This window comes from Acanthaster planci, linkage group LG01, assembly GCF_054643075.1.
Source record: "Acanthaster planci isolate LZ-2023a linkage group LG01, COTS_SCS, whole genome shotgun sequence".
NCBI classification, from domain to species: Eukaryota; Metazoa; Echinodermata; class Asteroidea; order Valvatida; family Acanthasteridae; genus Acanthaster; species Acanthaster planci.
This window is the reverse complement of record NC_141777.1, coordinates 16710232-16736989: the sequence shown is the minus strand read 5'-3', so window position 1 is coordinate 16736989 and position 26758 is coordinate 16710232. Positions and strand designations below refer to the sequence as shown.

At 45.8% G+C, this 26758-nt stretch overlaps 2 protein-coding genes across 2 annotated transcripts; both read left to right on the top strand.

Annotated features, from left to right (window-relative positions):
• Nucleotides 1–7591: 7591 nt before the first annotated feature.
• On the top strand, nt 7592–16071 carry LOC110982458 (uncharacterized). Its single transcript, XM_087144677.1, has 2 exons — nt 7592–8105; nt 8626–16071. Exon 2 carries the CDS (start codon nt 8962–8964, stop codon nt 14920–14922), a length of 5961 nt encoding a protein of 1986 aa, XP_087000803.1. The 5' UTR covers nt 7592–8105; nt 8626–8961; the 3' UTR covers nt 14923–16071.
• A 3416-nt stretch (nt 16072–19487) lies between these two features.
• On the top strand, nt 19488–26494 carry LOC147800479 (uncharacterized). Its single transcript, XM_087145274.1, has one exon. It carries the CDS (start codon nt 20513–20515, stop codon nt 22280–22282), a length of 1770 nt encoding a protein of 589 aa, XP_087001400.1. The 5' UTR covers nt 19488–20512; the 3' UTR covers nt 22283–26494.
• The last annotated feature ends 264 nt before the right edge of the window (nt 26495–26758 follow it).

Genomic DNA, 26758 nt, shown 5'->3' with positions numbered 1-26758 from the left:
ACAGGCCCAGGCTTTCCAAGGCTTGCCCAGGCACTTTATTTGTCAATAACCCTTATCACCACGTGGTTTAGATATTTACATACAATCCCCATGGGACGTGGCTGGAGGCGGGCTTTGGAAAAGAATGAAGCAGCTCAGGGGAAGTCCCCATGTTAAAGGTGACTAAACTAGGCTGTTCAGCATCTACAGAAATGCAAATTGTCCGGAGGTTTTTGCATTTGGCCGAAATTTTTTTTAATTACGTAATTACAAAAGAGGGGATCATCATAGTAGCCATTCTGATCTGCGCAAGGTTAATTTTTTTGTGTGCATTGGCTCCCTTCATTCTTTCCAACTTGCACTATTCACATTTAAATTACACCTTGTAGCTCTTTTTGCATAGTCACTGGTCACGAAGCATGGTTTTTGGTTACCATTCTTCCCATTTTTAATATTCTGTCATATTGTGTGCTCATTTTCTTTTCGATGATCACTGAAATTTTGGGCAGTCCAACTAGCTTTTATGGCATACCTGTACATGTAGGTTGTTGTCCATTACACATGTAGCTGACAGTTCTAGGAGGTGTTATAGCCTACATTTTATGTAATGTAGCTTAGGTATTAGTCCATTTAAGGCTGTTTACTGCTGATTAAGTGTGGCAGCACTAAGACTGCAACCATGTTTATGCCTGAAATAATGGCAGAAGCGATTTCTAAATCGAATCAGGCATTGGCAGAGACTTTGGCCAATGCATTTTCAAACTTACGGTATCAGAGGGCTCCATCGGTCTAACTTGCTAAATTTAGTGGGCCTCCCTGTAAGTCAGGAGACCCATCTCTCAAGGAATGGCTAGATGACATAGAAACTTACGCACGACAGTTACGTCTTACTGGTGAACAAAAAGTGGCTGCCGTAATGGACCACCTTGTTGGTTCTGCTAGGGAAGAAGTCTTGTATTACCCTTTAAGTGAGAGGACCGATTTCACCAAGCTTTGTAAACTTTTGCGGTCCCGAATTGGCCCACCAGAGACAGTCCAGTCTTTAAATCACAGCTTCTACTCCAGACAGCAGCTAGAGGGCAAGAGCAAGGCCGATTTCAGTCGCACTGTTACGCGGTTTTTGAGGCTGCCGCAACAGACCAGAATGAAAAGGCGGCTTTAAGCCAGCTAAAACAGGGGACCCTGAAAGAACAGTTTATTAGAGGCACTACAGATCTATCTGTCCGCCGGGAAATAAGGCGGCTTGTGATGGACCATCCTACGATTTCATTCTTTGAGATACGCAATCTTGCTCTAAAGCTGTTTCGTGATGATGGGTGGGGTGCCCCTACAAATAAACCTCCATCTGATCTGGTGCTCTCAGTAGAACACGCCCACTGTCACATGGATCGTGCAGCGAGTGCCGATCTGAAAATGAGCAAGACGATATCGGACTTAGTAACAAGTATTGAAAAATTGGCACAGCAGCAGTCTCTTATGTCTGACCGATTAGATCAGCCGGCCTCAGAAGTTGCAGAGAGTAGGGCAAGTCCCAATAAAGCGGTACCTCGATGTTTATTCTGCAAAAGTTAGGCCATAAGCAAGAAAATTGCTTCAAGAGGCAGAAACAAGAGAAATATGAACCCAATCTAGATTCAAGCTCAAATAAGCGGACAGGGGCGGGAAATGTATTGCCTCCGCCATAGAGGGCGCTGTACCAGAAGGCAATTCGGAGCCCACCAATGAACCAATCAGTGATGGTGCTGTGCATCTGGACAAGGTGATTTCTGCTTCAGAAAAGAAAAAGCTTATTGCACGTAGTCCGACTGCGACTGTTGTCATAGCTGGGGTTCATGCAGCATGTGTTTTAGATACCGGGGCAGTCACATCATTGGTGTCTGCCCAGTTTTATCGCAACCACTTGGCAACCAAAGTTGAATCGTTACAGGAATTGGGCACATTTATAAAGCTTGTCGGTGTGAACGGCTTAGCCGTCCCTGTTGATGGCTATTTAGAGGCCCCTGTTGAAATATTTGGCCAACAGTTCTTCGGCAGTTTTTTGCTACTGAGTGATGAGGCGGCCAAGAATGATAAGTACTCGGTGTTACTTGGTTGTAATGTGTTGTGCGTTGTGTCTTCAAAGGTGAAAAGTACTGTAGATGGGAATCGGGAGTGTGACTTAGCTCTGCAGTGGTGTAATTCTGTAGAAGAAGTGGAGGTGACCCAACAGCCATGCTCTAAAAAAGCAGAAATCCTGGAGGTTTTTGTACAGGAACCTGTGACAATACCCCCGTACTCTGTCCAACCAGTTGATTGCTATTTGGGCGGGTCTCAGGCAAATATAGAATGTAAGTCCATATTAGTACAGTCATCTCCCTCCAGTCCTGGAGTCCTGGGAATTCCACAGTCATCGATGGTATACATCAGACAGGCACAATTCAGGTCTCTGTGCTCGTAGTAAATACTAGCCCGGGGCAAGTAAGAATTCCTGCACTCACTAGGGTCGCTGTGGTGCTAAAACTAAAACCTTGGGGCAAGGTTTTAGTTAGTCCTAGTAATGACACTTTTAAAATAGGTGTTCGTCAAGTAGTTGTTGATCCTGGGCCGGAAGATGAGTCCAATATTAGTTTGCATAAGGACGATATGAAAGATGATTCTAACAAACCGAGGGAATTGTATACATTCCCAGATGGATCAACATATTTGTTACCTCAAGGTCTCAGCCTGGAAGAACTGGACACTGCAGATGCTGTGTCTGTAGCTAGGCTAATACAGAGGCATGAAAGGGCTTTTTCAATGGGTCCATTTGATGTGGGTTATTGTGATTTGATTCCGCACCAAATCACATTGACTAATCAAAGGCCAGTCAATTTACGATATCGTAGGGTTATCTCTAGTCCGATTCAAGAGGTGAAGAAACTTTTGCAGGACCTACTAGATAGGAACATTTTCAGGAAGTCTAGTAGTCCCTACGCCGGCCCTGTGGTTTTGGTCCGGAAGAAGAGTGGGCAACTGCATTTGTGCATCGATTATAGGTAGATAAATGCCAAAACAGTGAAAGATGCATTTCCCCTTCCCAGAATAGAAGAGATTTTGGAATCACTTGGGGTGCCTGCTTATTTTCTTCTCTGGACCTGGCCCATGGCTATTTTTATGTAGCATTACACTCTGACTCCATACCCAAAACTGCCTTCCGTGTCCCCTGGGGATTATACGAGTTTCTGCGTATGCCTCAAGGACTGACCAACAGTCCAAGTACATTCCAGCGTGTGATGGAATTGATTTTGCTGACATGAATATGTCAGAATTGGTACTGTACCTGGACGATTTGCTTGTGTTTCATCCAACACGGATGAAAACCTGGACAGGCTAAATAAAGTCTTCGGTAGGTTAACTGATAACGGGTTGAAACTCAATGGCTCCAAATGTCAGTTGTTCAAGAGATCTGTATCTCATCTAGGCCACATTGTGAGTGATCAGGGAGTGTCTGTGGATCCTGGTAAAATACAGCATATCAGGGATTAGCCTGTTCCAACCAGTGTTGAACGACTTCGGTCGTTCCTAGGACTTGCGTCCTATTATAGGTGATTTCGCAAGGATTTCTACCCTTTTGCATTCGCTGGTAGGTAAGGCTCTGTCAAAAGCAGGGAACCACAAGGGCCCCTCAGAACGGCCTAAGGAGGCTGATGAAGCTTTCACAGTTCTGAAGCAGGCGCTGTGCACTGCTCCCGTTCTGGTGTACCCGCGCTTTGACTGTGATTTTGTGGTTAAAATAGATGCTTCCCTAAGAGGACTTGGTGCATGCCTTTCGCAGTATGATGATAGTGGCCATTTGCACCGTGTGGCTTATGCCAGTCGCAGTCTTAGGGGTGCCGAGAAGGGTTATTCTGACTCGTCCAGCTTCAAGTTGGAATATTTAGCCCTTAAGTGGGCAATTTCTGAGAAATTTAAAGAGTATTTGTTGGGCAGGAGCACAAGTTTGGACTGACAATAACCTTCTAGCACACCTGCAGACTGCTAAACTAGGGGCCACAGAGGAGCGTTGGGTTGCCCAATTAACCCCTTTCAACCCCGATATCAAATATTAATCATGAAGCTCTAACAAATGCGCAGATGCGCTTAGTCACAATCCACCTGAGCAAACAGTAGGTCAATATAGCTGAGGAGTTACAGTGTGTAACACAGGGGACACCCCTGCCTCATCGGTTAAATGCCACTAAAATGATACCTTTGCAGGTCTGTGAAGGCAAGGGGGGTGAAGAACCACCAGTTGTTGCATCTGCCGTACTGCCATCATACTCGCATTCAGATTTGGCTGTAATGCAAAAGGGGGATGAGGCCCTTGTTGAGGTGTGGCGTCTCTGGGAATGTCATTGGGATCCAGGAATGGGTGGTCTGAGTCAAGGTCAAAGTACACCGGAAGTCAAAGGTCGGCTAAAATATTGGTCCCAATTTGTTGAACGACAAGGTGTGTTGTACAGAGCCATTGGTGATCCCGGTCCTGGGCGAGTGTTGCAGTTGCTTGTTCCAAAGCAACTGAAGACTGAAGTTGTGAAAGCTGCTCTTGATGGATGGGGGCACCAGGGCGTAGGGAGAACTTTCGGTTTGATCAAGGGTCGTTGTTTCTGGCCAGGTATGAATAATCATTCACAAGTGTTTCCAGTGTACAGTGACCAAGGTCCCTACACCAGTGCTTAGGCCTCCAATGCGCCACCTCTTGGCTTTTTGGCCCTTGCAACGCTTGGCTGTAGATTTTCTAAAATTGGATCGAGGTCATGGAAACATTGAAGATGTATTAGTCATGACCGATGCTTTTACCAAGTTCCCATTGGCTACTCCATGTAGAGATCAGACAGCAAGGGTTGTAGCTCAGGTTCTCCATGACCATGACCATGGTTTGTACATTTATACGGCATCCCTTCCCAGATCCATTCGGATCAAGGAAGAAATTTTGAAAGCAAATTAATACAGGAATTATGCAGCCTTTATGGGGTACACAAGACAAGAACCACCTCTCATCACCTGCAAGGCAATGGACAGACAGAGTGCTTTAACAAGATGCTCTGTAGCCTCATCAAATCCATCGAACTACAAAACCGCAGAGAATGGCCAAAATTTCTTCCACATTTGGTATTCATCTACAATAGTATGCCCCATAGCATAACTGGTTACACCCCTTATTGCCTTATGTTTGGTAGGGAACCGTCTATCCCGTTGGATCACTTGATTAGCAATGTGCACAGCGGCACAGAGAAACAAAAGGCAGTATGATACAGGGGGTACGCGTGTGCTTCTCAAACAGTGTCAGTTCACTGACCGCCATAAGCTCAGTGACCACTACCGTTCGGACCAGTATGTTGTTGTGAAACACAACCCAGAGGGCGATGTGTATGCAGTAAGGCCAATTAGTGGTGGTCCTTAAAAGTGGGCCAACAGAAAAATGCTCATAGCAGATCCTAGGGAAGAGTTACCAATGCCTAGAAATCCGTTGCTAGGTCTCCCTGCAGCCCATGATCCATGTGACAGTGGAAGCGAGACAGGATCAGATAGTTCTGACGAAGAGGTGTTGGTCCATTCACCTTCTCTGTTAAGGCCAACTGAACCACAGGAAGTGACTGTCCATGGGGGGGGGGCAAATCCAGCAAATGCCGTACCTGACGTACGACGCTCAGAGCGACTTAAGAAGAGTCGTCGCACAGGGCAGTAGCCCAGTGCAATTACTTGACTCTTTGATGGTTGTTAGGAGGCGGGGCGCCCGCGTCACACTTGTGATGTGAGTCATGGTTTAGGCTTGGGCGGTATGGCCTTTTTCGATACAGCGGTATCCATGAAAAAATACCGCTGTTTTTACTAATACAGCGGTATTCGTTGCAGAAGGCAATGACGTCATCAAAAAGCAGCGGCGATGCTGGCATTCAAAGGCAAACCACAAACAACACTGGGGGCCAGCATAAAGGGTTTTTAACGTCACAAACCCCCTAAACTTAGTAACTATTATAATTTATCTTTCCATTTGATGTCAGATAAAAATTATTCATGTGAAAGAATTTTTTTAAAAAGGGACGGTGTTTAAAATACCGATTTGTTGCTCCGCGTTTCCTATATCTGTGTGGTTACTCGTACATGTTTTATTCCTCAATGCTCGTACGGTGTCAAAATCTGCACATGTGCTTGCAGTCAAGCCGAGACAGTGCGTTATTGTAATGATTACGTGCGGGTCACCAGTGGCTGCTCCTTCTCGCTGCACCCTAACACTGCGCGTGTGCAATGGTAAGGCGGCTTTCAGAAAACTCTGCGACGCGGCAGTCGACTCCTATTTCGAAACCGGTTGTAACAAAATTCCGATTACAACATGCACAAATCTGTGGTCCCAGTGAAAACGTGCATATTTCTATGGGGAGAAAATATGTTACAGCAAAATAGCATTGTACAAAATTCCTGGTACAACGTAAGGTTTTTTTTAACTCCGTTGACTGAAAAACCATTCTTGACGACCCATTCATAAAGCGTTTGCGAATCGCAGTGGTGAAAACACGTGTGCGGTGCACCACACTGGTTCCCGTCGGGCCGAACCGTTGCCGATGAAGGCATGATGGAAATGTGGCAAGCAGTCAATGTACAGGTTCTGCCAAAAAAAGGGTCGTACGTTCCACTACATCGAATGCAGCTCTATAGTTGCAAGTCGAAAAACACTGCCGTCACAAATTTTTCTGCAGGTTCATTCACAAAAATTGATCTCATGTCTATGTTTGTGTTTTCTGTGTTCATGAATTTAATTTGAAGTTGTACTGCTTGTACTCAAGCGAGCGTGCTCCCACAAAATTTCCAGTCGCGCAACAAAAGGCTTATCGCACGCACGCTTACAACGCGATATACAGACATCGGTTGCCATATTCCTGTCGTCATGACACACATAGTGCACGATTAAAAAATCCATGATATTTTACATTCATTACACAAACACCAAAACAAAAATTCCCATCCCATTTCCGATAAAATACGCCCCAAATAAGTTCGCATGACTATTCTCGTATCTCAAGAGTCCAACTAATCGCCCAACACTGAATTATTCATATTGCTGCAAAGAAATCTAGCGTGCCCGCCAATGAGACTGTGCACTTTCATGACGTACATTTGGCAAGACACAGCTATCCAATCGCAGTACTAGTTCGTGACATTATGCTTCTTCGGCGACCATCTCGCACGCGGGCGGCCGCAGTGGGCGAGTGATCTCGGACTACCAATCAATCGTGTCATGCAGCTTGTGTCAAAAATCAAAAGAGAGGCGAAAAATTAAACAAAAAATGTCTCTCCGTGGCACAATTTGTGTTGGAAAGACTACTTACATGGATGAGGGCTTTAGTTGATGAGCCTTCACATTCTTGCAGGTACATCCAGGCCTACATGTGCATGCAGGTTACTCACTGTTGGCTTCGTTGTCATCCATGGCGATTGAAAGTCTTTTAAAAATCCCTGGATCGATGCTTTCACATGTATTTGCTTTTTTAAATTTCAAATGTGCATTAAACATGTTGTCCTATGACAATGAAGTTTATTATTCTAAACACATCACAAGGTATTTGATTAATCATAACCGAGAGATCTTTTTGATCAACCACGTTGTCCTAATTTTATATTCCGGAAAAACTGAAATACAAGCAGTGACAAGTGAGGTATCAGGTTTTTGCTTCTCTTTTCGTGTGGTTGGAACGATTGTGAGAACAATAAAATAGATCGTTGATTGCCATGGATGTCGAACAGATGCAGGTTTATGGAATCATTTTATAGTTTATGACACACATTCCTGGCTTCGGTTAGATAGAATTTCACACAATATCTGTACATGTTGTATATAAAGGACAAAAAAAGACCCAAAGAGAGCACAAGTGTAATGTTCATTGTCTGTGCATTTGTTTACTTGTTAAACTCCACCTCATGGTGGCGCTCTTCAACTCCATAGTTCATTTAAGGTCAAATACCATGCTGGCACCCTTTTCAGACACTTCACAATATCTTGAGCACAGAGCATTTCTACCCTAATTTTTCAATGATCAGATGAGTAAATCCTCGATATTTGGCATTTAAAGACACCTTTGACATTTCTCCTGAGTCAACTACATGTTTTGATCTCCCAGAACCACAGTCAAGTAAGTGATTTTAGGTGTTTTTTCTCCAGCTAGCAGGCATGAATTTCATTGTTTCAGATTTAGGCACACACACTGTATGATAAGATTAAGATTATAATTTCCTTCTTTATAATCAAGTACTTGAAGGTCTGCCCGTCCGTAGATAATTAGAATGATATTATTCATATCTAGAGTCTCTGTTTTGATAAGTGATTAGATTTTAGCACCAGATATTATTAAGTCCATTTTTGATAGTTCAATCCCCCTTACATTAATGGGTTTTAAGTGTCTACGGAAAATATAGCGTTTAGAATGAGATTGGACTGTTGCCTTTATACTGTTCTATTGATCACATAGTTAGCTGCCTTCATATACCTTGCTGCTTGCATGTATCTATATTTAGTTATCGCTCCCCATTTTAGGTTGCTTTATAAATCTTGCCTGATTTTGCCAAATTTCCATTGAGCTTTGTTCATGGTGTTGGGATTTTGTAAGATTTAGATACTTAGTGTTTTGTATTGTTTTATTTTTGTTCATGCAGTTCACCGCGTTTATTAAAGGAGCCTGGAAACTGAAGCCCTGACCTTCAGCCGTTTTCTTTTATTATTCGTGGTTGACACAACTGGTGAAACTTAGGCTACCGTCTCCTGGAGGCTACGCTTATTGCGGAAACCAGTACAGTGAATTGACTGTTCCCGACAAGTGAACAGGCAAGATGTCTGATCAGAGCCCACCCGTTCAAAGGGAGTTACCGGACACCAGTGTTCAAGATGATACAGATGTACCTGGTTGTCCTCAATGAGAGAGACGCCCCACCTACAAGGCGCTTATCACTTCCATCCAAGCAGCCGAGAAAGAACTGAACCAGCTGTGGAAGATGACCCAGCAGACCCTCAGACAGACGTCAGAGCCAACTACTGCTGATAACGCCCTTGCCATAGTCAAAGAGGCAAAAAATACCCTAGAGGCCTACCACGAGTGTTGGAACAAGCTGGAGAAACTGTACGATCAAGACGAATCACTCAAGGAAGATGCGCTTCAAGCCAGAACGACGTTTCTCGAGAACAGCAACAATGCCAACAGTTCCATTGCCCAAGCCACGGAATGGGCATACTCCCTTGCACTTGAGACGAAATCCAACTTTTCGGGCCGATCGAGATGCACTGAACACAGCCTGCTGTCGAAATCCTCCAAGGCGTCGTCTTCATCTTCCTGCAGTGCCAAGGCCCAAGCCTTGGCCGCTGCTGCTGCTGCAGCCGAAAATGCAACATATGAAGAACTGATCGCCAGGCGTTCATCAGAATTGGTCGCCCGGCAAGCCGCCAGAGAACTTGAACAGGTTCGACGAGACGCAGAGGCTCGAGTAGAGCACGCAAGGCGAGAATTGGAACATCAGACACTTCAAGCAGCAGCTGAAGCAGATATACAGATCCTGAAAGCCAAGCAAGCTGCGGCCATCGAGCGAGCTCGCTCCGAAGCCATCACCCAGGCGGACCAAGAAGAAAACGCACTGCTAACTTCGCCCAATCAGACCTCTAATGACCACGCTTCATTGTTTCGTTCATCCAATGAAGCCAAGACACCCCCCACAGAGACATGTCAACTCCGCCCCTCAGCTCCAGAATTCAAACCAGCAACAGAACAGTCCCCCTCACCTCAGAATTCCCCTCTCCTCTCAACAGGACCCACACAGTCAACGGAGCCATTAGGCAAGCAGAGCGCCGACATCACCCTAGTCAGTCTAACAAAGGACATAACCGACACGCTTGCACGCCAGAGACAACCAGCACATGAGCCTGACATCTATGGGGGAGACCCTATAATGTTCCAGCCGTGGCTGTCCTCCTTCAAGACGATGATTAGCCAGGCCCAACCCCCATCTACACAGAAACTTGCTTTTCTGGCAAAATATACGAAGGGAGAAGTCAGACAACTAGTCGACCGTTTCCGTCATCGCCATGTGGCCAACCCTGAAACTGCCTACAAGGAGGCGCTAAAGGAACTGGAGGAGAGGTTTGGTGATAAAACCAAAATCACAACCCAAATCATAAAGAAACTCCATGATTTCCCCAAGATCAAAACAGACGAGCATCGCAAACTTCTGGAACTGGCAGACTTGTGCGCCAATACGGCCGCACAGATGGATGATCTAACCGGTCTACAGATCCTGAATTACTCCTTCAACACGCACCCAATCCTGGAAAAACTACCCACCTACATACACAATGCGTGGAGAAAAAGAGCATCGGAATACAAGACGTCTGTCGGGACCTACCCACCATTCTCCATGCTAGCGAAGTTCATCAAAGAAAAGGCCAGAATCCAAAACGACCCCGAGCTGTACCCTTCCCCCCATCTGAACCACAAACCAGAAAGAGCACCTGCCCGCCGGAGTCCCAGCTCATCCCTTCGAGTAATGGCCACCTCCACACCAGCAAAGTCTTTGTCTACTTCCCAGACGGTGAGCAGATGTCTTTATCATGACAAGCAGGGCCACCACATTTCTGAGTGCATCGCATTTCGCCGAGAACCCATGAAAGAAAGGAGAGAGTTCTGTAAAACCAAGGGCCTCTGCTACAAGTGTGGTGACAACCACAGGGTTAAGGACTGCAACACCAAAGTGCAGTGCAAGAAATGCCAAAGTCCGAACCACGCCACTTTCATGCACACAATCCCGAAGGAGAATGCCGGGGAGCCGTCTGTTGACCCACCAGCTGACAAACCGAAGATTGAGGAAACAAATACGAAGTGCACCAAGTTCCTGTCTTGCTCCTCTGCACGATCGTGTTCCAAAATCGTTCTGTGCAAACTGTACCACAAGGATCGTCCCTCAAGATCCATCCTCGGGTACGTGGTACTGGATGATCAATCCAACGCGTGCCTAGCAGACCCAGAAGTCTTCGAAGCATTGGAACTCCGAGGTCCATCTTTCCCCTATGAGCTCTCCACCTGCGGCGGAAGTAAAATAATGACCGAAGGACGCCGAGCTAGCGGCATTGTTGTCGAGTCCCCCGAAGGAAAGACCGAGCGGCTTCCAACAGTCATCGAGAATGCACACATCCCTGGAGACAAAAAAGAAATCCCCTGCCCAGAAGTCTGCGCAAAATTCCCACATCTGAAGTCCATAGCGACCAAGGTACCAGAGATACGAGATGATGTAATCATCATCCTTCTCATCGGCAGAAGCTGTCCTGAGCCCCTCAAGATAAGAGAATCTCGGAATGGGCCGAAAGGTACACCGTGGCCTCAGTGCACTGATCTTGGCTGGACAGTTTCCGGACAAATCTGCATGGCCGGTGAAAATGGACGACTTCATGCCACTGTCAACCGCACGGTCATTCGGCCTGACACCTGTGAAAATCACATCAATGTGAAAGATGTCCTGTCACCCCCCAATTTTGCCACACCAACAACCGACCTATACGAAGAAACCTGTGACGACAACCTGAGAGCAATGTCCATTGAAGACCAGCGCTTCATCAAAATACTGTCCGAAGGCGCACACATTAATGCAAGTGGAAATCTGGAATTTCCCCTGCCTCTCAAAGAGATATCCACCAAGCTCCCCAACAACTATCCACAAGCCCTGAGACGACTCAACAACGTTGTGAGGACCCTCAAACACAAACCAGAGATGAAAGCAGAGTATGTCGCGTACTTCGATAAGCTGTTGACAAGGGGTCACGCGTCTCCGGTACCCGAGAAGGAGCTCACCTGTCAGCCCGACAAGGTGTGGTATCTTCCACACTTCCCTGTCCGTCACCCCAAGAAACCAGACATCCGAGTCGTATTTGATGCCAGTGCAGAATATCACAACGTCTCCCTAAACAAGGCGCTGCTACAGGGCCCTGACCAGATGAATGGCCTACTTGGGATTCTGCTGAGGTTCAGGGTAGGAGAAGTTGCAATCATGGGCGACATCGAACAGATGTTTCACAACTTCCACGTGAACAAGGAGCACAGAGATTTCCTACGCTTTCTGTGGTTTGAGAGCAACGACCCATCCAAACAGATAGCGCAGTATCGAATGAATGTGCATCTGTTTGGAAATGTATCATCGCCGGCAGTGGCCACCTTTGGCCTGAGGATGATCGCAAACGAATGCCAACAGTCCCACGGACAGGACGTGCTGGACTTTGTCCGGCGCGACTTCTACGTCGATGACGGGCTTACGTCATGTCCTGACACCCAATCAGCTGTCAGTCTCATCAGGCGTACCAGTGATGCATTGGCCACAAGAAAGGTACGTTTTCACAAAATTGCTTCAAATGACAAAGATGTGATGAAGTCCCTCCCACAAGACGCACAAGCCAAGGATTTGAGAGCCCTGGATCTCGCCCGTGACGCACTACCCACACAGCGGTCTCTGGGAGTCTACTGGTCACTCGAGCGTGACACCTTCACTTTCCAGATCAACTTGGACGACAAACCCTTCACACGGCGGGGAGTACTGTCAGTAACCAGTTCAATATATGATCCGATGGGCCTTGCCACTCCCGTGACGATCGAAGGGAAATGCATTCTCCGTCAACTCATAACCGATGCAAAGGGAGAACCGAGCAAACCCCAAGATGTCTGGGATCGGCCACTTCCAGAAAAGCATCTCCCCAGATGGACCCGCTGGCACGACTCACTCCATCACCTCGAGAAGATCCATCTCCCTCGGTGTTTCCAACCGCAACAATTCGGCAATGCCAAGCGGAGGGAGATTCACATTTTTTCAGACGCCAGTGAGCACGCTATAGGAGCTGTAGCATACCTGAAGCTCATTAACGACTGCGACCGACCGCACGTCTCCTTCTTACTGGCCAAAGCGCGTGTAACGCCTCAGCATGCCGTGTCAATTCCTCGTCTGGAGTTGTGTGGAGCGGTGCTGGCAACGGAGCTGGCAAAGATCATTCAGTCCGAGTTCAAAGATCGAATGTCTATCGACAGCACTTCATTTTACACAGACAGCAAAATCGTCCTCAGCTACATTTCGAACGAGTCTAAGCGCTTCCACGTGTATGTCGCCAACCGAGTGCACAAGATCCACACCATGTCTACCCCAAACCAGTGGCATCATGTCCCCACCGATGAAAACCCAGCCGACCTAGCTTCTCGATCAGTCCCAGCCAGCCAGCTGAATGCTACAATGTGGTTCAGAGGACCAAATTTCCTCTGGAATCAAGAAGACACCTCCAGAATCGTGGAGATCCATGCAAGAGACGAATTCCTCGTAAACCAAGAAGACCCTGAAGTGCGCAAAGAATCTCGCGTCATTCACACGAGTGTCGAGGACGAGGCACATGGCTCAGCCAACACGAAGAATGGACAGCAGTTGGGCTGCAGTCGCTTCTCCCGATTCTCTTCATGGACGACCCTTCTGCGAGCAGTATCAACTTTGATTAGCCACGTGAAAGGGTTCAAATCGCAAAACGATGAGACCGACAAAAACCCACCTCGCCAAGTGACATCAGGAGTGCTACAGCAGGCAGAGAACGTGATCCTCCGTGCCGTCCAGAACGAGTACTTCCATGACGAAACGGCTGCTCTCAAGTCAGGCGGAACAAACGCCCTGAAGAAGGATAGTCCCCTCCGTAAACTAAGCCCATTCATCGACGAAGACGGGATCATTCGAGTCGGAGGAAGGCTTCGAAGAGCGGATCTCGACCTTGGAGGACGCCATCCTGTACTCCTACCCAAGAGCAGCCACATCTCCATCTTAGTAATACGACATTTCTACCATGAAGTACAACACCAGGGTCGACATTTAACCCTCGCTTCAGTACGAGCTGGAGGAAAATGGATCATCGGAGCCCACGACCTAGTCCGAAGCGTGATCAATCGCTGCACTGTATGTCGCAAACTGCGAGGCAAACCACTTACCCAGGTGATGGCGGACTTACCCGAAGACCGACTGCAAGCAACCCCTCCATTCACCAACGTTGGAATGGATGTATTTGGCCCATGGAGCGTCATCACAAGAAAGACGCGAGGCGGCTCGGCTGAGGCCAAGAGATGGGCAGTGCTGTTCACCTGCCTTTGCACCAGAGCTGTACATGTGGAAGTTATCGAGGCCATGGACACCTCGGCCCTGATCTCTGCGCTAAGAAGGTTTTGCTCCCTCCGGGGCCCCATTGCTCGACTAAGATGTGACAGAGGGACCAATTTCATTGGCGCCGAGGGAACACTCAATCAAGAACAGGTTGCCAGGTACCTGACATCGAAAAACTGTGAATGGATCTTCAATCCCCCTAAAGCTTCCCACTTCGGAGGTATCTGGGAAAGACAGATTGGGATCATTCGCCGAGTCTTAGATTCAATGTTCATTCAACTTGGGAAACACCAACTTACCCACGATGTCCTCATCACCTTTATGGCAGAGGCATGCGCCATTGTCAACTCTAGACCCATCACGACCATTTCTTCAGACGCAAACGACCCGCTTCCTCTGACTCCGGCCATGCTTCTTACCCTGAAGTCTCACCCCGTCGACGCTCCCCCTGGCAACTTTGTGAAGGAGGACCTGTATGGCCGACAACATTGGCGACGTGTACAGTACCTCGCTAATCAATTCTGGACACGATGGCGAAAGGAGTACCTACAGAGCCTCCAACCCCGTCAGAAATGGACTCAGACCACGCCTGACATCTCAGAAGGGGACGTCGTGATTCTCCGGCAAAAGGAACTTCCACGCAACAGATGGCCACTAGCGCGTGTCACGAAGACCTACCCCAGTGATGACTCCAGAGTCCGCAAAGTCGATATCGTGATCTGCGTCGACGGGACACGCCGAACCTACCTGCGACCAATCTCGGAACTTGTGCTCCTTGAGAGGGCGTCCGACTCAAAATAGCACCCCGATACTGACTGACAGATGTACCAAGCACAAACAATGATCCTCTTAGTTATTCTGCAAAAATTCTCCTCAGATTATTTTTAGACGGGGAGTGTAATGTTCATTGTCTGTGCATTTGTTTACTTGTTAAACTCCACCTCATGGTGGCGCTCTTCAACTCCATAGTTCATTTAAGGTCAAATACCATGCTGGCACCCTTTTCAGACACTTCACAATGTCTTGAGCACAGAGCATTTCTACCCTAATTTTTCAATGATCAGATGAGTAAATCTTCGATATTTGGCATTTAAAGACACCTTTGACATTTCTCCTGAGTCAACTACATGTTTTGATTTCCCAGAACCACAGTCAAGTAAGTGATTTTAGGTGTTTTTCTCCAGCTAGCAGGCATGAATTTCATTGTTTCAGATTTAGGCACACACACTGTATGATAAGATTAAGATTATAATTTCCTTCTTTATAATCAAGTACTTGAAGGTCTGCCCGTCCGTAGATAATTAGAATGATATTATTCATATCTAGAGTCTCTGTTTTGATTGATAAGTGAGTAGATTTTAGCACCAGATATTATTAAGTCCATTTTTTGATAGTTCAATCCCCCTTAAATTAATGGGTTTTAAGTGTCTACGGAAAATATAGCGTTTAGAATGAGATTGGACTGTTGCCTTTATACTGTTCTATTGATCACATAGTTAGCTGCCTTCATATACCTTGCTGCTTGCATGTATCTATATTTAGTTATCGCTCCCCATTTTAGGTTGCTTTATAAATCTTGCCTGATTTTGCCAAATTTCCATTGAGCTTTGTTCATGGTGTTGGGATTTTGTAAGATTTAGATACTTAGTGTTTTGTATTGTTTTATTTTTGTTCATGCAGTTCACCGCGTTTATTAAAGGAGCCTGGAAACTGAAGCCCTGACCTTCAGCCGTTTTCTTTTATTATTCGTGGTTGACACAACTGGTGAAACTTAGGCTACCGTCTCCCTGAGGCTACGCTTATTGCGGAAACCAGTACAACAAGGCTAGCACAAGCAGCATTCGCATTTTTTGATCCGCCAATAAAAATCTTCGGAAAGCAAAGTCCAGTGCGGATACGGAAGACCAGCTGATTTTTAATTCCCAGCCTGTAGGGCTGTGATGCTTGTACGTGTATACATGCGCCAACTAGTAATACAAGAAGCACTGCCCACAAGCTATTCCAAAACTGCAAACTTGATGGCGGCAATAGGGAAACAAAACCTTTTGACAGGCAGGTTGATGGCTGCAAGCTGAAGTAGCATGTTACGTCTTATCTCTTGAACACCAAAAGAAACAATACAAACGTGATGCTGGATGACTGAAAACACAAAGTATGTAGTCAGTGTTGTGAATATAATTGTCTGCTTTCATCTTATGAGGGCTGTGGGAACATTCTGAACAAATTAGCCAGAATACCGCGGTATTGAACTTCAATACCGAATTAGTCAGTATTCCGGTATTCATGGATTGTTAGTCGGTATTGTTCGGTATTAAAAACAAAACCGCGGTATTCGGGAATACCGAAATACTGCCCAAGCCAAGTGGCCGCTGTACGGGAACATTAACCGTTGATTTTCAATCCCACCTTTATGTAAATCATTTGGAATTCTTCCTGCACATACACAAATAATTAATCTTCGCTCCAAGATGTCACAAGGGGCTGAAAGGAAGCTGTACCTGAGCCGTTTTACTGCTGATTACATAGCGAAATTGCGCACCATAAAATCACATGCACTCATAGAAAAGGACAAAACCCCAGAGGCCTATAGCTTGAAATTTCGCACAGCGTCCAAGAAGGCAGAAGAGAGTTTTGAAGAGTTCTCAACCCGACTTGAACTGTATCTTCGCCGATGACTGGTGCCAAAAGAAGAGACAGCAGTGTCTTCTGACTTCAAAAGGATGACACACCTCATCCTGATTGATCAGTTTTTATCATTAATAAGTAGTGATACTCTCCGTACAAAGCTGCAGGAAAAGAAGGTTGAGACTGTCCAGGCCCTTGCCCGGTTAGCCGATGAGCATGTTCTTCATCGCAAAACGTAAGCATCCTTCAAGCTCCAAGGAAGACCGCAGCCAACTTATCCAGCAGCCCAGTCAACAACAAATCGACAACAGGACACAAAACCTGAGAGTACAAATCAGAACCACAGCGCGATGTCCAGTGCACCCCAGAGGCGCACAGGAATGTTTGAGGCTGTATGCTTCCGGTGTCGCCAACTTGGACACAAAGTAGCAGATTGCCCCCTCCAAACCCCAACGAGGCCAACGCCAACCGTGAAACAGGCATCTAATGTGAAGCCGACCAAGTCCGCAGACAAGACTGTTAAGTCTACTGAGGAGTCCCAGGTGAATTTTGGCTGAGACAGGCAAGGACAGTGGTGGCCTGTACATCATTGCGAGAGTGAATGGTCGCGACGTGAAGGCGTTACTGGACACCGGTTCTGCCATTTCACTCATCGACGAAGAACTGTGTATCGATCTGGGGTTACCTGTTACCCTGGGGTCCTCCCTAGGACCGTTAACCACTGTAGATGGCACCAAGTTCTACACTTTCGGTGTTGCTGTTGACAGAATTGAGGTCACCGGAGTTGACGTTTCAGTGAATCTCTATCAGGTCCAGACACTGCCTGTGTCAGTGTTGCTGGGAAGAGATTTTCTTCGACAGGCAAAGTTGCTGATCGACTTCGAGGACAACTCCTACTGGATTGAATCTGGCCCAGACGAGCCCCGTCTCAAGTGACCCCTTCTGATCCAGGACGCAGAGGGGAACCCGACTGCTGATGTTGCGGAGCCCCCACCCCCTTGCCTAGTGAGGTGACACCGGAGATATGTGCTGTTGACACTACGGAACCAGTTGCAGAGCAATTGTCCGATACTGATATTTTAGCCGAAATGAGCCAGCTCTGTGAGGAGTATCCTGAAGTCTTCCCAGAGACACCGGGCAGGTCTGCCCTTATCTACCACAACACTGATACAGGGACTGCAAAGCCTATTCGAGGTCCAGTCTACCGTTTGTCTGCTGACCGACAACAGTCACTTAGGCGCCAACTGTAGGATATGCTATCTGACGGTCGCATTGAGTCTTCGTTCTCGCCATGGGCCTCACCGGTCATGATGGTCCCTAAATCTCAGCTTGGCAATTACCGGCTTTGTGTTGACTACAGAGGCCTCAATTGTGTCACAAAAATTGAGACGTACCCGATGCCGAACATAGACTCCATCTTAGAGTCCCTGCATGGTGCCACTGTCTTTAGTTCCCTTGATCTGAAGAGCAGATCCCACCAGATGGTCCTCACCCCTGATCATCGGGAGACAACAGCATTTGTTTGTGAAGAAGGCCTGTATCAGTTTACAGTGTTGCCTTTTGGGGTTGTTAATGGGCCGGCAAGCTTTCAGCGTTTGCTGGAGGTAGTCCTGCAAGGCCTCATTGGGAAGATCTGTTATGTCTACTTGGACGACATTGTCCTCATCACCAGCCCAACACCTTGAAGATCTCCGCCAAATTCTAGATCGGTTGCAGGAGGCAGGGTCGACGGTGAACTACAAGAAGTGTTCCTTTGGGTGCAGGTCAATGGTTTATCTTGGTCACGTGATTGGCGGAGATGGGCTTCGCACTTCACCAGAGAAGGTTCAGGCAATTTTTGACTACCCTGTTCCAAGGAATCGCAAACAGCTGGAGAGGTTCTTGGGAATGATTTCCTAGTATGGGAAGTTTATTCCTCACCCTGCCACTCTTCCTGCTCCATGGAACCGTCTTAGACAGAAGACAGTTGCATGGGACTGGACAGAGGAGAGTTCCACATCTTTTGGGGAGTTGAAGCACGTTCTTGCATCAGAGCCAGTCCTGTATACGCTGACTTGAGTCGGCCGTTTGTTGTTCACACCGACGCTAGCGACTCTGGGCTTGGTGCAGTCCTGCTTCAGGGGTCCAATGGAGAGCTATGTGCAGTTGCATATGCGAGCCGTTCCCTGGATGCACCAGAACGGAACTATAGCACCACTGAGCGGGAGTGTTTGGCTGTCGTGTGGGCGCTTGAGAAGTGGGGGATTTACTTAAGGGCAAGAGGTTTCAGGTTGTCACGGATCACCAAGCTTTGACATGTCTCTTTCGGAAGGCTCGTCTGGCTGGCAGACTTGCAAGTGAGTTTTAAGGTTGCAAGATTTCACCTTTGATGTCACTTATCGGCGTGGTGTGCATCATGTTGTGCCAGATGCGCTTTCCCGGGTTCATGAGGCTTCATTAGTTGGTATTGTTCATCACAAGGCTCCTCATCAAATTTCAGACGGTGTTGATAGTCAGTTGCCACCATCAGGTGTCCCTGACACTTCCTTGCAGAGTGATGGTAGTAATGAGGGTGACTGTGCTGCTTCACGTTGTTTGCGGCTGTCTGATGATGTCATCAACCGGACCCAGTGTGATGGTTGCCAGCAAGGGTACCAAATGGCATGTGTCCACATTAGACGGAAACAGGCCGTTGATTTGCCCACATATTCACGAATATCTGCTGGTGGTGGTTGAGTATTATTCTAAATGGGTGGAAGCTATTCCGATCCGCAGGGCCACAGGCAGAGAGGTCGCCAGTATAATCGTTAGACAGCTTTTCTGCAAATATGGCGCTCCCAAGAAGTTACTCTCTGACAACGGGTCGCAGTTCACCTGTTAGGCTCTTGCAGCAGTTTGCCAGGAATGGGGGTACGGCAACTGTATATCTCCCCATATCACCCGCAGAGCAACTGGGTCGAGAGAGTTAACAGAAATCTGAAGGGCATGATGCATGCTTATGTGGGAGATGATCATCGCACATGGGATGTGCATGTCGCTGAGTTCTCCTTCGCTTTGAACACTGCCAAGCATGAGACGACTGGAGTTCCACCGTCCCGGCTGGTGTTTGGTAGACATCTTGTTAGTTCAGTTGGGAATAGATGGAGCACCGTGGACCATGACATCCCGGAAGACGAGTCTGAGCCGAGACAGCAGGTGGAGACACAGCGGCAACAGGCCAAGCAGAAGCAGAAAACACACTACGACAAGCGTAGACGTCCCCCAGCTATTGTGGGAAAACCAGCAAGTTATGGTCCGTACTCATCCCAAGTCAGATGCACAGTCTCATTTCAGTGCCAAGCTGGCTCCGCAGTGGCATGGTCCCTTTCGGGTTGTGCAGCGACTGACTCCAGTGAATCTGAAGTTGGCCAGTTTGGATGACCCTGCCAAGGAACTCAATGTTCATGTTGACTAAGTCAAGCCTTTTGGTGATTGAGTCACCTTTTCTGTGCATTTAAGCACTTTGGGAAGTTTCGGCCTTTTGTTCAGTTTTCAAAAAAAAAAAAAATAAATAAATGCTTTCGACGGAGCAAGACGTGTCTCACATCGGTGTGATAATCTGGCCTCTCTTGACTGCTTTTTCGATTTGTTCGACCCTCTGAAGCAAGGTAAACTTCCTCTTAGGATACAAGGAGCAAGCTAGACATTTATGTGATATTGAAACCATTGTTTTAGCCCTAACCAGGGGCTCTTGGAGCCCTGGTTGTTGTACTGTTCTCTGTGTGGTCGCCATATTGAGAGGGCCACCATGTATAGGACAGGGCGACCCCAGCCACGGCGCCCTAACACAGTGCGTTTTAATACAACAGGAATTAAGGATGCCGTCACGCCCGAACAAGTGTATGCAGCAGTGAGAAAGGATTTGAAGAAGACGGAGACAATGAAGTGCATAGCTGAGTTGCAGAATAAATGGTACAATGTAACCTTCGACAATGAACGCGATTGTGAAAGACTGGCGACCTATGGAATTGTCTTGAATGGGATGCTGATTCAGTGTGAGAGAGCCAGCCTGATTAACTCTGTGGTCGTGTACGTTAAGGCACCTTACGAACTCAGTGACCAAGCTGTCGTTTCGGCCTTGTCTGCTTACGGTTCTGTGGAGAATATTAAGAGGCAATATCATTCTTTCGACCATAGTATAGAAACGGGTGTGAGGAGCTGCTTGATTAAGAATCTCATGAGGCCCGTGCCCAGCTACATCAAGTTGGGCAGTTTCTCGCTTCCAGTTCGACACAAGGGGCAAGCCAGAACCTGCAGAATTTGCGAAGCCACAGACCACTTGGCGAGAGATTGTCCAGTTCGAGGGAGGTGCTTCGTGTGCGGAGAGTACGGGCACAGAGCGGCTTGGCACGATAATGAAGACGTCTATCGAGATAACTCGGCGGTAGATTCTGAGGAGGAGCATGTGGATACCTCTACTCGTCAGATTTCTCCCAACGATGATCGGAGAGAGATGGATTTTCCAATACTACGAATCCCTTCAGATAATGACCAAAGTGAGACAGATTCCACGGTCTCGCATAATATTGATGTTGATGGCCCTTGGTCAGATTCAGACCCAGCGTTAGAGCATTTCACCCCAAAGTATGACCTACCAAGTCATATTCTCAGAGACGGGAAGAGGTGCAAAAGAAAAGACCGCGATTCAGGAGATGACGAAGGAAAGCAGGAAGGGGAAAGTTTCAGGAAGCAGACGAAGGAAGAAGAAGAAGAAATGGAACAACTAAGTGAACCACCTCAATCTCAAACGCAGACCAATGAGCAGTCATTAGGCCTACCACAGAGTAGCCAGCAAACTGAGCTGCAGACTAGCCAGGAGATGGCATCACAGCATTCCCAGCAAAACGACCCACAGCCTTGTCAACGGACCGACACACAAACAGATGTGCAACCCACCAGTGACGAAGACGGACCTCAACCCAGCCAACAGACCAACCCCCAGACCTACAAGCAGGCTGTTCTGCAAACCAGCCCAATGAGTATTCCTCTGACTAGCCAGCCGAGTGCAGTGCCTCAACCTGTTCTTCAGATCAGCCCACACGGCGAACCACCAACAGACGGTCAGACCGAACCACATACAAGTCAACAGACTGTATCACAGATCAACCAGCAATCTGATGACCACCTAATCGAAACTCAGCCTGTTTCAGAGACCACCGCATCGGAGACTAGTCAGCAAACTAGAATGCAGACCAGCCCGGAGACCCTTGTGCAGACCCACCAACAGACAAACCTTTTGACAGCATTGCAGATCACCCAACAGACAGGAACCCAGATTGGACAGTCGACTGCCTCACAAATTCCTCAGCCTGTTGACGACCATGAAGCAAACTTACCTATGGACGTTGTCCCCTCGTCACAACAAACAGATAGCGAAGAAAACGAAGGATGGGTCAGGTATGTGAGAGGGGGAGTAGAACGTCTGCGAAAGAAGAGAACAAGCTGGGAAAGGAAAGACAAGGGATCCTCGAATCAGGCACATAAAGGAAGAGGAAGAGGTAGAAACATAAACTATTAGGTTTCCCCAAGTACTGTGCTTGAGGCCTTTCCCACATGATTTCTTATGTTTAGTTTTTTTCTACTCTGCTTGATGCTGAGAATTGCCACTCTTAATGTTAACGGGATCCGTAATCAGACCAAAAGAGAAATGATTTTTAACCATTTCAAAAAAGGGAATTATGATATTATTTGCCTTCAGGAGACTCATAGCGAACCTTCTGATGAGGGTTTTTGGAGAAATCAGTGGGATGGAGACATTATTTTCAGTCACGGGGAGAGGGATTCAAGGGGAGTGGCTATCTTAGCATCGACCAGGAGTGGGATAAGGCTGAACAACCCTGATAGTGATAGGGAAGGGAGGATTGTTGCTTGTGAAATTACGTGGAGGGATATCAACCTCAATATATTGTGCATCTATGCCCCAAACGTCATGAATGACAGGCGAACCTTTTTTGGCAATTTATCAAACTATGTGAAACAAACCGATAATTGGATTATTTCTGGCGACTTCAACTGCCAAATCGATTTGAAGAACACTAACGACAGAAGTTTTCAAAACTTAAACAATCTGATCCTTGAAAATGACTTGGTTGATGTCTGGAGGAAATTACACCCCGAGGACCAAGGTTTTACACTTTTTCACAGGGTTTTAAAGAGAAGCAGTAGAATAGATTACATTTTTGCTTCGCGTCAGTTGTATTGTTTTCTGATTGAAGCTAAAGTTGTTTCGACTGGTATGTCAGATCACTATATTGTAACTTGCAAGCTTAACAAACAATCTGCTGTCCGTGGTCCCGGCAGATGGATCTGTGACAATGCTGTCTTTAAAGATGGAAAGTGTGTGGAGAAAATTACCAATTTTTGGAATTTTTGGAAAACCCAAAAAGCTAAGTTTTGCAGTCTCTTGGATTGGTGGGACTTCGGCAAATGTAAAATAAAAGAAATTTTGAAGGCGCATGGTTTGGAGAAATATAATCAGGAGAAAAGATTTAAAACCAAGCTCCAGAATGACCTAACCAAACAACTTGGTAAAGATAAGCCTGACCCCTATATCGTAAGTGAAATCAATCTGAAAATCAAAAACTATGAGAGGAGTGACTTTGAGAAACTGAGAATCAGATGCCATACCAACAAAATAATTGGTGAAAAGGGTTCTCACTACTTTAAATGTTTTGATAAGCAAAGACGTACTGATAATATCATCAACAACTTAGTGGATGAAGATGGCGTCTTGTACAGTGATTCCTATGGTATGTGTAATCATGTTAACAGGTTTTACAAGCTTTTGTACCAAAGTGAAAGTTTGGAAGGAGAGGCATGTAATCTTATCCTGAACGATATTCAATCTTTTGATTTTGAAGAAGCCACTGACATTCCGAGTAATTTTGATGATTTTGAGATTGAACAAGCTGTTCATCAAATGAACAAAGACAAATCTCCTGGTTTGGATGGTCTAACGGCCGAATTCTACCAGCACTTTTGGCCAATTCTCAAAACCGACTTTAAAGAGATTACCAATGAGTGTAAATCGCAAGGCTTCTTGCCGCGTTCCATGAATAATGCTCTTATACGTCTCATTTTTAAAAATAGGGGTGAGAGGAGCGATTTAAGGAATTGGAGACCTATCAGTTTACTCAATGTTGATTACAAAATCATTGCTAGAGTCATAACCAACCGTTTGAAGAAATTTATGCCGCTTGTTATTGGTGAAGATCAATCATGTGGTGTTATGAGTAGAAATATTCAAGACAATTTGATGATAATAAGAGATGCTATTTTTTACATTAATGATAAAAAAATGGAGGGAGCCCTTCTCAGCATTGACCAAGAGAAAGCCTTTGACAGAATCGAATGGAATTACATGTTTGGCGTCATGACTAAAATGGGCATCCCAAATCAATTAACTGATTGGGTCAGAATTCTTTATAGTAACCCATATAGTTGTGTGATAGTTAACAATTTCATCACAGAACCTTTTCGGGTGACGAGAGGAATAAGACAGGGTTGCCCTCTTTCACCTCTGCTGTACTCTATTTGTGCCGAGGGATTAGCGAGTCTCATTAGAGCAAACCAGTTGCTCAAAGGTATTCCCCTTCCCAGTCAACCAGAACGGGCTTTGAAGATTGTCCAGCATGCCGATGACACAACGATTTTCATTTCCAACGACCGTGACTTTAATATTCTTGACAACATCTTTTCGATCTACAGTAAAGGTTCAGGTTCCAAAATCAACTTCCAGAAATCTAATGGACTTTGGTTAGGCGAGTGGAGAAGTCGGCAAGACAAACCTGGTGGTTTTAACTGGGTTAACGATCATCTCAAAATCCTGGGCATCTATTTTGGCAATGATGACAACACTGACAGAAACTGGAGTGTTAGAGTTGGGAAAATGAGTGCCGTTTTGAACAAATGGAGAATCAGAAATTTGACCATGAAAGGTCGAGCTATTGTAATTAATAGTTTTGTCGGCGCTAGTTTGTCCTACTATGGTGGAGTTCTTCATTGTCCTAATGAATATACGCAGCAGATGGAAAGGGTTATGTGGTCCTTTCTTTGGGAAGGGAAAATTGACAAAATCATTCGCAAGACTATTTGTAGCCCGGTTAGTAAAGGAGGTTTGGGTGTAGTGGACATAAGATCCAAACTTGTGTCACTTAAAATCAACGTTTTGAAAAGATTCCACACAAGTACTGGAAAGTGGAAAAATTTCTTTGAGTATTCTTTGTTCAGTATGAGCCGTGACAACAATCTTGGTTGGTTTATTTTTTGTAACCCCAAAACGATTGTCAACAGCAATCATATGTTCTGTAGAGATTTAGTTCGAGATTTTTACCGAACAGGAATCATTGCCAGTAACACATTTTCCTGTGTAAATGAAACCGAGAATCTCCCTCTTTGGAATAACAACGTCATTACAGTCAATTCGGATATGGTCATGGACAGTAAGTTGCTCAAACAACAAGGGATTTTTTATCTACATCAAGTTTTGGAGAATGGTCAATTCGTTTCCTTCAGAAAGTTATCGAATCGATGCAAAATATTGCCCATTAATGCGGGCCGCATCGTAGCCAGACTCAGAAACCGTGTGAATGCTGATTTTGTAGGTGAAACAAGAGAGGGGCCTGCTAACCATTTCTTAAACAGCATCGTCCTTTTGGACAAGAGTGGAAAGGAATTACATGTAACCGATTTTTGCGTGAAAATGGTTTATGACAGCATAATTTGCAAAAATGTCACTAACCCGTATGTTCAGGTTTTGTGGGAAAAATTGTTCAAAGCTGATTCTCTTGAATGGAGCAAGATTTGGACCAATGGAAGATGTCCTCTTCTCGATGCAGATGACAAAGAAGTATGGTACAAGCTCAAACATAGAATCCTTCCTACCAAGGAAAAGTTAAAGAGTTACGGTTTAATTGACAATGATATCTGTTCACTCTGCGAAAAGGAAAGAGAATATTTAGAGCATTTGTTTATAAAATGTAAATACGTTTCTGAAGCATGGTTTTTTGTAGAAAATATTATCTGTAAGTACACCAAAGATGTTAGTTTTTGTCTTTCTGATAGGACGTCTCCATCGAATTATATGGCAAGTGAGATGTAATACTGTTTATCGCAAAAATGACACCCGTGATATTCTAACTGTGTATAAGTTTAACCTGAGGAATATTATTCGTTTGGAAAAACACAGATTAGACAACGATGTCTTCCTTTCCATTTATGCTAAAAATTCAGTTCTTTGCAAACTTCAGAATGATGATCTTGTTTTCTGCTTCTAAGCACGTCTTAACGTATCGATGCCACTTTTCCTGGAGAAATACCAATCTGGCAATAAGATGCCTGCCTTTCACAAGTTTTCCTTTTTTTATGTGTAAATAACTAGGTTCATGTTTAGTTCTTTAAATGTTACAAGTTTTGTTTTTTTTGTGTTTTGTAACATGTTCCTTTTGTAAATTGTGTGTGATTTTGAAATAAATGGAGCTGTATAGCTCCACTGTCACGAAAAAAATAAATAAATAAATAAATAAATAAATGCGTTCGAAGGCGCAAGACGTGTCTGTTTGGAGCTCCGCCGGTTTTGAGGTTGTCAGTCCCTTTGGCGTGCCTTTGTGGAATAGTTTTGAAGGTAATCTTTTCAGGAAGGAAAGTAGAACTCACACATATAGTTAGTTTGGTTTTTCGCTTTTTCTGGAGGCCTTTTAGGCCGCATCTTTTCGTCGGTGTTTGGTTGCTGGAGCCGTGAATTCAAAATGGCGTCACGGTTTCAGCTACGACGCCCATTTACCGTGCGTTTCAACACACGACACGTCAAGGGTATTGTTAAGCCTGAAGATGTATACAATGCTGTTAATAGAGAATTGAAGACAAGAGGAAATATGCGTTGTATTGCGGAGCTGGAAAACAGGTGGTATAACGTAACAGTAGACAACGAAAAGAACTGTGATCGATTGGCGACATATGGTCTGATGTTAAACGGCATGCTAGTGGACTGTGAGAG

Excerpts from the sequence above, each read along its gene's own strand:
- LOC110982458 (XM_087144677.1), top strand. The coding sequence starts at position 8,962 with ATGACCCAGCAGACCCTCAGACAGACGTCAGAGCCAACTACTGCTGAT.
- LOC147800479 (XM_087145274.1), top strand. The coding sequence starts at position 20,513 with ATGTATAGGACAGGGCGACCCCAGCCACGGCGCCCTAACACAGTGCGT.